Raw genomic sequence first — 10,677 nt, forward strand, 5'->3', positions numbered from 1 at the left:
TATTCATACGATCAAGTGTTAATTATATATAAAAGCAACAGTAGTATACCGCTGTTCACGATTGTGAACGATTTCTAGCACTTTTATATTTGTTTTACTCCTTCATGATTAAGGCCAAATTTCTTTTTAGTTTTAAAATTAGTTACTAGTCAGATCCTTTATGTTTAATATGTCGCAGTCATCCATTTTACTTATTATTTTGTTGTTCATAAAGTGGATTGCTTATTTCAGATATGTATTTTTGTATATTGTTTTAACTATACTTTATTTTAGTTTTTACAGCGCAAGGTTCAGTTTTACTCTCAGCGAAGCAACATGTAAAGCGTTTTGAAAAAGTAGCACTTAACTGTTCGTCAGACACCATACCTCTTGGAAAAACTGCCAATTTAGAAGTACACGGAAAATCATTTACTGCAATAACGTTATTAAGTACTGGGGAATGTTTCTCTAGCATCTTACGCAATCAATGTACAGCTGATGTATGCGCCTGCTCAAGCAGAGGTTTGTGGTTCAGTCATATATATGACGTAGTTCAACATGTTGGTAGGATTAACATAACGTGTTCGATGATATTGAAAGTACATGGATCATCGTCAGACAGCGTTCAAGTGAATGTGATTGGTAAGCCGAGAAGCTAAATTTGGTTTTCAACAAGATCAAGATATCAAAAACCCGACTTGAGTTATCATTGATATGTTCATAATAGTAAATTAACTGTTAACACAACTTTGAATTTTTGAAATACTAAGGCTTTTCTTCCTCAGGAATAGATTAAGCTGTATTTTGCAAAACTGTTAGGAATTTTTGGTCCTCAATGCATTTCAACTTCGTACTTTAATGGCCTTTTAAACACTTTTTGATTCGAGCGTCACTGATGAGTCCTTTATAGACGAAACGCGCGTCTGGCGTATATATAAAATTTCAATCCTGGTATCTATGATGAGTTTATTTGCGTAGCAATTTCAAAGTAATACATAGATTTATTTCAGTGAAATCAAATACGTTGGTATATACTTGAGCGAATCGAACAAGTTGTGATATATAATAACCATCAGATGGTGATAAGGGAACGTCATCATCTAAAAATGATTAACAATAGGAAATGAAAAATCATCTCTTTTATCATAAATTTTGGTCTTAAGCTTCCCGATAGTATATATATATATATATATATATATATATATTAGCTGTATTTAAATTTAGTTCGGCACGATAGATCTCATTATTGTACATATAAAAAAGAAGATGTGGTATGATTGACATGTACATACTGAAGTCGTCATTATTGAGAGCCAATATGTCATCTAAATATTTAAAAGTGTTAATTTTTTTAATCAGATTAATGTATGGGTTTAGGCTTTCACAATGCAGGTAACTGAGAGTGTATTTCGTTTGCAACAATTTTATAAACTATAATCTTCTTTTTAATAAAAGATAATTTGAGGATTCCTGCAACATTGAAAAAGACAACAAGGCAAACAACCACCATTCATCAAATACCTGGCCACTATGCAGCATTCCGAATTTTCTATAAAGCATGATTTACTCCGTTACAGTTATGTAGGCGTTCTATAGGCACGGAAACAAAGAAATAAAATATTCACTAAAATACATGTTTTCCTTGATCCAAAAACATATTTGTAGGTTTTTTTTTAAATATTGCTAAGGTGAAGAAAAATATCTTTGAAAGATCGTTGTTTTGGTATTTAAAAAAAATATATAAATTACCATCAATTTTGTTTTTTTAACATACTTCCTGTTAAGCAGTTCTGATGTGTGTTTGCAGTCCTTCGATTATAAACTTACCTGATCGTATTCGTTCCTCCTGGTCCTTCCGTTTGAATTGGACTGTTTTGTATTGTTTTGTACTAAATTGTCTAACAGATGCACCCAGTCTACAAAGTAGCCAGTATATCTATTTAACCAAATTTATCAATAGGCGTATTTAAAAAATACTTTTTTTTAACAAATTTTTTAATTGAACTTGTACAATTTTCATTCTTTAGACTTTACAGGCCCTACACTTAGCACAGAACCAGAGTTACCTTTCCGAGCTGACATCAAAGCTTCGTTTATCTGTATGACTGATACTTTGTCTACGAATATACAATTCAAATGGGAATGTCTTGGAAACAACGAAACTATGAGTGTAAAGGCTGGTTTATTAAATTCGACAAAATATTCTTCAGTCATTATGAACGATATAAATATGAACCACGATGGCAACATCTGTAGATGTTGTATAAATGTAGATGGAATCACAGCAAAATCGGAAATTTCAGTTAGCATCATTAGTGAGTATATGTTATTAAATATACACATGGAAAAAAGTATTGCAACACCAAATTGAAATTCAAATTAAAAAAACACTTTTAATTTTTTTGTTAAATAATTTTTTGAAATAGAACTAATTAAACATTATTCAAATATCACCTGAGTTTAATCAATAAATATTGACTCTATCAGTTCTTATCTGCACATGCAGGTACTGTACTCGTAAACACTAAAACAGCTGTTTTTATCCTCATTGTTTTCAACACTTAAAATAACCAAGTTTATAAATTTATGTGATTGAGACCTTGTAATTGGTCATCCACAACTCATAACTGCAGCAAGATGGCAGATAATCAGCATGAGGGAAGCAGGTATGTCGCTGTGACAATTGCACGTATTGTTGGTCATCACCATTCCACTATAAGTCGTTTTGAGAATAAAAATCAGTCAAGAAACGATGTTAAAGACCTTCCGAGGTCAAGAAGACCCCCTATAACATCTGCTAGTGAAAATCAAGCATAATGAAGGTTGGTCAGAAGGAAACCCATTGCAAACAATACAATCCTAAAAAGAGAGTGATGACCATACAGGAGCCTTTAAACAAGAACTGTTCGAGATTGGCTCATCGCTACTGGTTATCGTGCGATAATACCATTTCGGGGAACTTTGCCTACGAACAGACACACAGATTCGCGTATCCAATATAGTGCAGAGTTCGCCAAAGTTGGAAATTGGCGTCGTGGAGGAAGATCCATTGTTCCAATGGAATTCGGTTTATCTTCCTTGGCCCAATCGTAGTCCGAATTTGAACCATATCGAGCATATATGGTACACTATTGGGCGTAAAGTGCACGAAAGGACATCCCAGTTCAAACACGTCATGAAATAAACAATACCCTTCGTCAAGAATGGTTGCTGCTACCTTAGCAACAAATTAGTCGACTTATGGCAGGAATCAGAAGACGTTAAGATGCGGTTATACGTTTGAATGGAGGTTGCGCACAAAGTACTAATTCTTTGGCGTATAACGATCAACCATGATATGAACAATCATCTAAAGATTACTTTTGAAATGTCTGACATTATAAAGTTCGACTACAGCAAAAGTTGTAAAATGCATTTTTTTGTACCAAAAACACTTCATTTTGTTTTAAAAATTTTGGTTAGATAAAACTTTTTTTTTCATTAATTTTTTGTTCGTTTTAATGCCAATGTCATCATTAACTACGTTTCAATATTATTTTACAAATATTTTGTCATATTCCATCCAAAATAAGAGACTGATTTTTCAAGTTTTAAAAAATCAAGGTGTTGCAATACTTTTTTCCATGTGTATATATAGATTAATTTCTTAAATGCATATGCTATTACTGCAATAACAGTTGATTTGTAAGGAATCGTAATAAAATGGATGATCGACAATTTGAAGAATGAATAATGTTTGAAAACTGTGTGCAAACATGTTACAGACACATTTCAATTTTGTTTAGATAAAACGACTACTTTACCTGCGTTTAAGATAAAATTCATTTCAAATCATCTTTATTTAAGGGAGTGCATTACTTTAAGTAATTTATTCATAATGCAAATTATCACTGGCAATACTATTGTCCTACGTGCCTGTTATTTGCACTCTCTTATCGTTGTCGGAGCACTGGCTAATTATCAGAGGAGACAATAGTGTGAGTCTGCGTTTGATAGATGCACGACCTGTAGTTTTGTTTTGCATGACTAAATGTGTAAGGTCCTTTTTGCTAAGGTTAGACTTTAACATATTTGTTTTTCGTGTTGACATCAGCTGTCTTTCTTACTAAATAACCGCTAGACTGTTATATTTATATGATTTTTGTATATTGTAATATGAAACGAGTTGTTTTGAAATATATAATGTCATCGAAATAAATTATTCAATGCATGCAAAATATATACTAAACTAAGTTTTGCATGCACGATTTTCTATAAGTATTATTGACGCATAATATTTCATTCAGTCGCAGACACTTTAACCCGAAATAGGTTAGCAGAAGATGTAGTGATATGCAATTGAATAAGGTCGATTTCATTTCTATCCGACGCAGCTCTTACCGGTATGTCACTTGTCATATGACAGTGATATACAAGTTCAAATATGATTCGGGTACAGATATACTAAGATAAATCTACTGATTTATATTTTTGAATCGTAAATTTTTGTTTTCCATTTAAGAGTTATAATCCTAAATTCATTGGTCAAATTTTCTGTTTACAGGTACACCGATCATACAGTCTACAGAAATAGTAACATGCAACAGCTCTGCGGTTAATCTGTCTTGTATCATTAAAACAGGACTCCCTTCATACGGGTTTAACTTATGGACGCATTCTGTAAATGGTATACATATTCGCACTCTGAATGGATCCATGAATGGTATGGAATCCATTTTGGAAGTTGAAACTTGTAGCTACCAGGAAGCAGGAGAGTACACATGTAATGCATGGCATACACGTGGTGAAACATCCCTGGTTGTGAATAAGAACATTTCGCTTCAAGTTAACAGTAGATATACATTTTTGCTTTTATACTATTTTTATTTCGTCAGTTTTACATGTTTAAGCTAAAACAAGCTATATAAGCATTGATGCTAATGAATAATGTTGAAGCTTTTGTTTTCAACTGAACCGAATCGTACATGGCTAGTTTGATTTAAGGATTCCTCTAATGTTTTAAAATTTCCCTTAATTTGACATGCCTTATTGGCTGTTTCATGCACTATGCTTTACAATGATATCCAAACTTAGAAATCACAATAAAACCTACCATTCAAGTACACAACCTATCGAATGCTCAACTATTTTTTTTCTAATATTTCCGGTATAAATACATTTTGACTTTTAACTTTCTTTTTTATATTTAAGCTTCCCCAGTGATTATCTCAATGGCAGTGTTTCCTGGACGAAAAACCACTCTTTCTGCCTCAATTTATTCTTCAACAGAAATCATTCCTGTTTGGCAACAATTAAACGAAACAATAGTCAATTCGACAGATCTGATGCAAACACTAGAAAGGGGAAATATTAAAATTTCAGTTTACAACAAAAGCATTGAGTGCCATGGATATATTGCTAACCTGTCAATCAGTTCATCTTTGAATGTGGAATACGTTTTATTCGTCCGAAATGCATTTGGCGAAACAAAGCTCTTATTTGACACAGATGAGTTAATAACACAAGGTGAGAAATGATGTATTTCGTAAATTAACAACACTTTTTTTTAATATTCTATCTTTCTGATATCGATAATTGTACTTCACACATGAGCGTGTTTAAATTCCGTAATTTAAATTAAAATACTGGTTTCCACTGGAAGAATCAATACATCGGCATCATCGTCTGCAATTGTCTTTGAATACTGTCCCTGCAAAATGTATTGAAAAATATACTCATCACCTTTCATCCAAGATTTAACATTACATCTAAATGATTACAGACCAACATGACATCACCAAATGAGACTTAACATTGGATTCACAACTACTTGTCCATGAAGAACACGATACGCATAACCATCTAATAGGATGATGGAGTTTGAGTTCCTAACGTTTCCCGTTTTTATAAAGTGTTTTTTTTAACTATAGCTTGTCTATTAGTCACTTTTTTGGTATTTTATGTGGCCGGTATATCTAAGGCTCGTGAATTTTGCTTCTCCGGTTGCTATCTTTATGTCTCTTAATGTCATAAACATCAATGTTCAAAGAACGTTTGCATTAGGCTTGCTATACAGAGTGTTGATTGCTGAAAGCATTCAGATAACCGGTTTCTATTATTTACGTTATTTTTGTTCTCTGTCGGATTATTGTCTTTTTGGTAATCATATCACAATTCCTTATTTTAGATTTATTAAAATTTATTAATAAGATATCACACAGAAAACCAAGGATTGAGTGAAAATACACAGTACGGAAAATTGAGGTGTAGAAATATTCGACGCGTGGATTAACAGCTTAATCTTATTAACAGCTTAATCTTTACTAGAGGTTTACTGCTTTTTGGTAAAGGAAAGTAAATATCTAGTAATAGGTAACATTCTGTGATGTCATAAACGAAGAAAGTTATTGGTGGACACAGCAATTATCAAACCCAAAACTATGTCGATCTGAAAACCAACTTGAAGACTATTATTGATTATTGTATAGTTATAAAATTTATTTTTATTTTGGTTTAGATTTTGATTCGACAGCTTCCTTTGATTTGCGGGTATTGGTTTTTAGCATTGTTGCCCTTGGAATATTTATTTTCACCGCAACTGGAACAGTTATCATGTCAAAAGGGACAAAACACCCAAGTATGTTTGTATTAATACACCCACTTACCGTTCGACATTACTCTAATGTTATGCTTATTTATTTCTTTAACAATTGTCAGGCAGACAAGCATAAACAGATAAGTTTGTCTAAAATATAGTTATATGTTGCTTCAGTACATATAGACATTTCAAACACTGAGCATTTCTGCACATTATAAATAGTGCCAGTATCGAACAGCCTGTGGATCAATATCATTGGTATTGAAGCAGTGATTAGAGGATAATAGAATATTGCATATAAGTATCATGAAAAGATTTTATTTGAAATCATAACGTTACAAAAAATATAACATGACTTAAAGATTGTTAAAATTAGATTAGAATTTAATTTTATATATTTTTTAATAATTTAATTTTGGATGTAGCACGTTTTCTGATTCGGTGACGTTCTTTTGTTATCAGCCCATAGACATAATTCAGTCATGTGACCCTGACGTCATCAACGTTTTTTCGTGGTTTTCTACGGTTTAAAATGGAATTTAGAATTAAACTGTCAATTGTTCTTGAACAATTGAGAGGTCTTTCCTTTTGTAATGTAAAATAAATGTTCAAATAGACATAGAATGTATTGAAAAGCTTTAAAACACACTGAAAATCCTTTAAATAAGGTTAAAAACACTAAATTCGCTATCTGGGATATGACCTTGACCTTTGACCTTTTGACCTTTGTCAAGGTCATAAATCCCCAATGTCATTGCCGAAAAGCCCATGGGTCTAGGACCTTTGGTTATATAGTAAAAGCTGATTTTGTCTTTCTAAAAACCTAAAACAGGTATAATGCCCCTTAAAAAAATGTCAAACCTCTTCGGTCAAAATGTAACAAAGTTGCGCCGTAATGACCCAAACATTTTCCACTATTCAAAACTTCTGTAAGTATTATGGTTTCTGAGATTATCCCATAACAAGGTGATAGGTCAAAGGTCAAGGTCAACATACAAATTTGACCTTGAGATATTTTTCAAAGATACATGAATTGATGATGAATAGTGAAGATCCTAGGTGTCTACGACTTACGGTTTCTGAGTTTTGGTGGTCAACCGACACCGGTTAATTTTTATAGGGGCATAACCCTACCAATGAGTCGTTGAATCTTTTCGATCCAAAGGTAACGAAGAACCGGGGTCTGGTCCTGAACAAATTTCACCCTTTGTTTTTTCTCTACCTTTTACGGTTACGGTGTTGGAACGATAACAAGGTTTTTTGGTTTCGGAGGGATAACTCCGAACCGACAAAATTTTTCGACTAACAGGGTGAGTTCCGGATAGGTATTCATGACACGAATACAAAGTGTGAATATGAAAGCGACACGTCTTACGGTTACGGAGGCTAACTTCGTCAAAGTTTGGCGGAACAAAAAGAATAATAATAATAATCAGAAGAAATACAGTAAGGTCTTTCCTTATAGATAAAGGAAAGACCTTAATCAAATTATAAGAAATGACTGTAATATTTTTTCTGTCTATTCGAAATAACATAAAAAATGTGGTGCATACTGTTAAATAAGCCGCTACGCGCGTTATTCAGTGTGCACCAAATTTTTTATGTTATTTCTTCATAGACAGAACAAATATTACAGTCATTTCTTAATAAAATAAAAATCAATCGTCAAATTAAAAATTATTAAAAGATAAATATAAACATGCATGTAGCAGAAAGCTAATTGTTTCAATTTGTATAATACATAAACGAATAATCTATTTTGATTGTAATGGAACTTATTTACGTCATTCAGCATGAGATTTGAACTAAAAACGTTTCAATTTATACTTTTAGTTTATGATAAAAATACAGGAAAATGCAAGCACAAAAAAGGTGTTAAACAATTAAATGAACTAAGCATTGAACATGATTAATATTTTTTTTCAGCTGCAAACTTTTGTGTATTTATGAGCACATTTTTGAAAGTCTTCATTACTGAAACTATAGCAGAACTAGTGATTCAAGCGTCTCTAATGAGTCTCGTATAGCAAACAAAACGCTGTTTAGCATGTAGAATTATATGCTTTTTTGGTAATATTAATAACTTACGAAATGATTATATTACAGATGTTATACATATCATTGGTCCACATGAAAGATGCCCTTCAATTCCAATGTAAGTAATATTTATAGATTTTAAACTAATAATATGGATTTTTTTAACAAGATAGGTTGCATCTATCCAAATGAACCTGAAAATGGAATACCACAGACATAGTGGCATCTGGTTTTTGTTTTGACTTGTATTTGGAAACTGTCAACATGTGCAGGTTGTGAAAATAGCTTTACGACAAAAGAGTTTTAAATTTCCTCCTGAAATTTTCACTTCTGTAAAGTAATATTTTTGTGTCGCCTGTATTTGTAGTATTTACTTCACAGTTGGTCATATATACAAGGAATTGCGTTTCATCAAATGATTTTCTTCATATAGGATTGTTTCTCACAAAGAAGCCGTTGAACTAAAGATTAACCAAGCAATCAATTCTAAACTTTTATGTCTGGCGTTTTGATAACGAAATATTTCTTATCAGTCATTTGGAACAATAATTGTATCGAAACTGATTGGTTATCCATTCCAAACGTCGACAGTCGCCAGCAGTATACAATTAAGACGCGATTAACAAGATTTAACTGCTGTGTTATGACATTTTTTTTCTTTTTTTTTCTTTGGTTTACTTTCCTTTCTTTTATTCGCCAGTATTTGGTCCAGAAAGTACTTAGTATTAATCATGTTTCAACCCTTTATACTTTATAATTTAAGATCAGTGTTTTGTATTTTTATATATTTTTAAAAACCATTTTCAGATACCATTCAGCTCCAGCTTCAGGCAATACGCCGAATGTGTATGACTTTCCAAACCCAGGATATTTGGAGGTTATCGACGATGCGTCGAGTTGCATTAGCACCGACCATTATGCTGAAATAGATTAAGGATGTTCGCTTGTCATGTTTTGGGATGTTTGTCAGATTTCCAAATCCTCCATTTTAATCCATTTGAATGCCTTAGCAATTTTTTTTTTTGCACATTGACCCCATTTTTTCTGTTTATAAATCTTTTACTTGTATTATTATAAGCCATCTGTAAGGGTTTTATAAAATCCTTGTTATTTCTTAATAGTTTTTGTGGACTTAAACTTGCCAAAGATAAATCTTTAAAAAAAAATCAAGAGAGAACATTTTCCCGCCAAAATTTCAATGCCTAATATCTCAAAAACAAGGACATTGACCTATATATATTTTTGGCTCTTTTAGGTTTCTGTATTACTCCCTATCAATATATACACTAGTGTTATAAAAAAACTTGTTATTTTGTAACTGAGTAGCGAACTTGCTTAACAGTTGTTTTTTATTTAATAAAATGCTTGTTTTTTGCATGTGCATTCAATTTGTTTGTTTATTGTATGTATTGTCAAAATATGAATCAAGTTGCACACGGAAAAGATACTTTTATTGGACATTTATAAAAGCTAGGATTATTAAAAAGACAATAAACAAAAATTATATTCGTAGCTATTATTCAGTGTATTCCTTTCCAGAATGCCTGCGTTTAGCTTTAAAGAATTTAATAACTTAAAGTTATATAATTGATTAAGTTATATTAGGCCGTTAGTTTTCTCGTTTGAATTATTTTAGATTGTCACTTCGAGGCCTTTTTTTAGCTGACTATGCGGTATGTGCTTTGCTCATTGTTGAAGGCCGTTCGGTGACCTACAGTTATTACCTTATGTGTTATTTTGGTCTCGTGTGGAGAGTTGTCTTATTGGCAATCATATTATATCTTCTTTTTTTATATTAGACATAATAATGTAAAGCAAAGAGTACCATAATCTTTAAATAGCCGAAGAACTACTTTGCATACAGGTGTATAACTGAGGAACGTGCAATGTTTTCTCATTGTGATCTGGTGGCAATATATTTATAGTATTTCATTTACCCTCTACACCTACTTGTCGTATCTAAATATGTTGAAGAACCTTCATGTTTTCTAAAAATTTATAAAACTATCGAATTAAATTGTTGTGAGTTAAAGTCAAAATATTGTCTTCTCTCCGTACTAAATTATTGATGGAACTTAATATAT

General features: G+C 32.0%; 1 protein-coding gene across 1 annotated transcript; it reads left to right on the forward strand.

Annotated features, from left to right (window-relative positions):
• Positions 1–361: 361 nt before the first annotated feature.
• LOC143059289 (uncharacterized) lies at positions 362–10,072 on the forward strand. The gene is made up of 7 exons (XM_076232770.1): positions 362–621; positions 2,007–2,294; positions 4,523–4,810; positions 5,170–5,484; positions 6,476–6,595; positions 8,663–8,711; positions 9,401–10,072. The coding sequence occupies exons 1-7, from the start codon at positions 567–569 to the stop codon at positions 9,525–9,527; spliced, it is 1,242 nt and encodes a 413-aa protein (XP_076088885.1). The 5' UTR covers positions 362–566; the 3' UTR covers positions 9,528–10,072.
• Positions 10,073–10,677: the final 605 nt, after the last annotated feature.

Source organism: Mytilus galloprovincialis, chromosome 14 (genome assembly GCF_965363235.1).
Source record: "Mytilus galloprovincialis chromosome 14, xbMytGall1.hap1.1, whole genome shotgun sequence".
Classification (NCBI taxonomy): Eukaryota; Metazoa; Mollusca; class Bivalvia; order Mytilida; family Mytilidae; genus Mytilus; species Mytilus galloprovincialis.

What these genes read in the sequence shown, in the direction of transcription:
- LOC143059289 (XM_076232770.1), top strand. Translation starts at nt 567, where the DNA reads ATGATATTGAAAGTACATGGATCATCGTCAGACAGCGTTCAAGTGAAT. An exon ending in CATTTCGCTTCAAGTTAACA is followed by an intron (nt 4,811 to 5,169) that starts GTAGATATACAT and finishes TTTATATTTAAG; the next exon opens with CTTCCCCAGTGATTATCTCA. An exon ending in AGATGCCCTTCAATTCCAAT is followed by an intron (nt 8,712 to 9,400) that starts GTAAGTAATATT and finishes AACCATTTTCAG; the next exon opens with ATACCATTCAGCTCCAGCTT.